The sequence below is a fragment of the Melospiza melodia genome, unplaced genomic scaffold, assembly GCF_035770615.1.
Source record: "Melospiza melodia melodia isolate bMelMel2 unplaced genomic scaffold, bMelMel2.pri scaffold_44, whole genome shotgun sequence".
Taxonomy (NCBI): domain Eukaryota; kingdom Metazoa; phylum Chordata; class Aves; order Passeriformes; family Passerellidae; genus Melospiza; species Melospiza melodia.
The window spans coordinates 2,749,863-2,753,261 of record NW_026948761.1 but is presented as its reverse complement, the minus strand read 5'-3'; the positions used below and the strand labels follow the sequence as shown (position 1 = coordinate 2,753,261).

The 3,399-nt window shown below is 52.0% G+C and overlaps 1 protein-coding gene across 1 annotated transcript; it reads right to left on the bottom strand.

Annotated features, from left to right (window-relative positions):
- Nucleotides 1–2,311: 2,311 nt before the first annotated feature.
- Nucleotides 2,312–3,046, bottom strand: LOC134434593 (olfactory receptor 14J1-like; the record flags this gene model as incomplete). Its single annotated transcript, XM_063183247.1, has 1 exon — nucleotides 2,312–3,046. A coding segment is annotated over one exon (735 nt), but the record flags the coding sequence as incomplete, so codon positions are not given.
- Between the last annotated feature and the right edge of the window lie 353 nt (nucleotides 3,047–3,399).

The window sequence follows — 3,399 nt, the reverse complement described above, 5'->3', positions numbered from 1 at the left end:
TGTCCCCCAGGGATCTGTGTTGGGCCCAGTCCTGTTTAATATCTTCACTGATGATCTGGCTGAGGGGATCGAGTCCACCATTCACAAATTGCAGATGACACCAAGCTGGGTGTGAGTGTGGATCGGCTGGAGGGCAGGTAAAGAAGACACAGCCTTAAGCTGCACCTGGAGAGGTTCAGGCTGGATAATAAGAAGTTCTTCACAGAAAGGGTGAGTGGGCATTGGAATGGGCTGGCCAGGGAGGGCATGGCAGAGTCACTGTCCCTCTCCAGTGGCACTTAGTGGCATGGTCTGGGTGACGAGGCAGTATTATGGCATTGGTGGGATTGAATGATCCCAAAGGTCTTTTCCAGGCTATTTGATTCTGTCATTCTGTGATGACTGGGGGACACTGGGGCCATCGTGACACTGCAGGGCCTCGTGGAACTAAGAGGACCATGGTGACACCATGCAGCCCCACAGAACCAGGGATCCACTGTGGTGCTGTAGGGCCAAATGGAACCAGGGAGTGCACCGTGACACTCTGGGTCCTCATGGAACCACAGAGACCATTGTGACACTGCAGGGCCTTGTGTAACCAAGGAGTTTCACCATTTTGACACTGTAAAACCAAAGAGAGCATTGGGGGACTCCAAAGCCCAGCAGAACCAAGGGGACATTGTGACACTTCAGGGCCTCATGGAACCAAGGGGACATCGTGACACTGCAGGATCCTGTGTAATCAAGGGACCACTGTGACACGATGGAGCCTCAAGGAATCTGCAAGAATGTTGTGACACTGTGTGGCCTCGTGGAAACAAGGAGTCCATTGTGACACTGAGGAGAGTTGTAGAACCACAGAGACCATGGTGACAGTGTGGGACCTCATGTTACCATGGGACCATTGTGATACTCTTGGGCCCCATGGAACCAAGGGGCCACTGTGAAATTGCAACACCAATGAGAACATTGTGACACTGTGAAGCCCCATGGAACCAAGGAGTCCATTGTCACATTTTGGACCACCATGGAACCAAGGAGACCATTGTCTCTCTACATGGTCTCATGGATCCAAGGAGACCAGTGTTACAGTGCAGGGCCTGGGATAATCAAGAGGCCATTGTGACAATGAGGGGCCCCATGGAACCAAGGACATCTTTGCAGATTACACCAAACTGGATGTGAGTGTTGATCTGCTGGAGGGTAGGAGGGCTCTGCACACGGCTCTGGACAGGCTGGATCCAGGGCCCAAATCAAACAAGGTCAGGTTTAACAAGTCCAAGTGCTGGGTTGTGCACTTTGGCCACAACAACCCCTGCAGCACTACAGGCTGGGGACAGAGTGGCTGGAGAGCAGCCAGGCAGAAAGGGACCTGCAGGGAGTGATGGACAGCAGGCTGGACATGAGGCAGCAGAGTGCCCAGGTGGGCAAGAAGGCAAATGGCTCCTGGCCTGGATCAGGAATGGTGTGGCCAGCAGGAGCAGGGCTGCTGTACTCAGCATTAATCTGTGCCCAGCTCTGCACACAGACATTGCTGCTGCAGCTCCAGAGAAGGCAACAAAAGGGCATCTCTGCAGAAAACTCTGCTGGGAGATCCTTTAGTTCTATTAAAGCCACCAACAGTGCAGCTCCTCATTGACACAATCGGTGGCTCAAGGGAAGGTGGAGAAAAAAAAAATGAGAAATGGCAAAACAATGGTTTTATTTTATGGACAATATTGAAAAACTAAAACAGGGGAAAAAAGAACAAAGCCAAAAGAACTATCAAAGATTATTTATATTACAAATTATTTATATTATGAAATAATTATATTACTTGGCCTGTCCCTGCTGCAGCCCCGGCACTTCCACCCCCAGGGCTCTGCCCAGCCCCGAGAGCACTCAGGCCCTACAGCAACACAAGGGCCAGGAGGGCAGCAGGGCAGGGCCACGGAAGCAGCCCTGGCAACACCAAGTGCTGCTGCTGCTGGGCACAGCTGCTGGGCCAGCCCTGATCTGCCCCAAGCCCTGCACACAGGCTGTAGCTCCAGAGAAGGCAACACAAGGGCATCTCTGCAGAAAACTTTGCTGGGAGATCCTTTAGTTCATTTAAAGCCACCAACAGTGCAGCTCCTCATTGACACAGTCTGTGGCCACAGGGAAAGTGGAGAGAAACAAAATGAGAAATGGCACAAGGAATGGCTTTATTTTGTTGACAATATGAAAATATTAAAACAAAGGAAACAGATCTCCAAAATGAAACCAACAAGAAGTATCAAAAATGAGTTTTATTACAAGTGATTTGCAGAAATTGACCAACAGTTAAATGTTTCTGAAACCATCCAGTCATCAGTCTCCACACGGCAGCCTTGAGCTCCTGGTTCCTCAGGCTGTAGATGAGGGGGTTCAGTGCTGGAGGCATCACTGAGTACAGAACTGACAGGGCCAGATTAAGGGATGGGGAGGACATGGAGGGGGGCTTCAGGTAAGCAAATGCTGAAGTGCTGACAAAGAGGGAAACAACAGCCAAGTGAGGGAGGCAGGTGGAAAAAGCTTTGTACCGTCCCTGCTTCGAGGGCATCCTCAGCACAGCCCTGAAGATCTGCACATAGGAGAAAACAATGAACACAAAACAACCAAATACCAAACAGACACTAAATGCAATGAGCCCAAGTTCCCTGAGGTAGGATTTGGAGCAGGAGAGCTTCAGGATCTGTGGGATTTCACAGAAGAACTGGCCCAGGGCATTGCCCTGGCACAGGGGCAGGGAAAATGTATTGGCCGTGTGCATGAGGGCATTGAGTAAGCCACTGGCCCAGGCAGCTGCTGCCATGTGGGCACAAGCTCTGCTGCCCAGGATGGTCCCGTAGTGCAGGGGTTTACAGATGGACACGTAGCGGTCATAGCACATGATGGTCAGAAGGGAAAGCTCTGCTGAGATGAAGGACACAAAGAAAAAGACCTGTGCAGCACATCCTGAGTAGGAGATGTTCCTGGTGTCCCAGAGGGAATTGTGCATGGCTTTGGGGACAGTGGTGCAGATGGAGCCCAGGTCAGTGAGGGCCAGGTTGAGCAGGAAGAAGAACATGGGCGTGTGCAGGTGGTGGCCGCAGGCTACGGCGCTGATGATGAGGCCGTTGCCCAGGATGGCAGCCAGGGAGATGCCCAGCAAGAGGCAGAAGTGCAGGAGCTGCAACTGCCGTGTGTCTGCCAATGCCAGTAGGAGGAAGTGCCTGATGGAGCTGCTGTTGGACATTTTCTGTGTCTTGGCATGGGGATCTGAAAGAAAAGTAATCAAGGAATAGTTGGGTTTGGAGAGGACTTTAAATATCTCAGCACAGCCTGTGGGCACTTTCCCCCCCTGCCTGCTCAGGGTGCTGCTGCCTGGAGCTGTCTCTGCCAGCCGCTGCTTCCCTGTGCCCAGGGCTGGGCTCTGCCAGT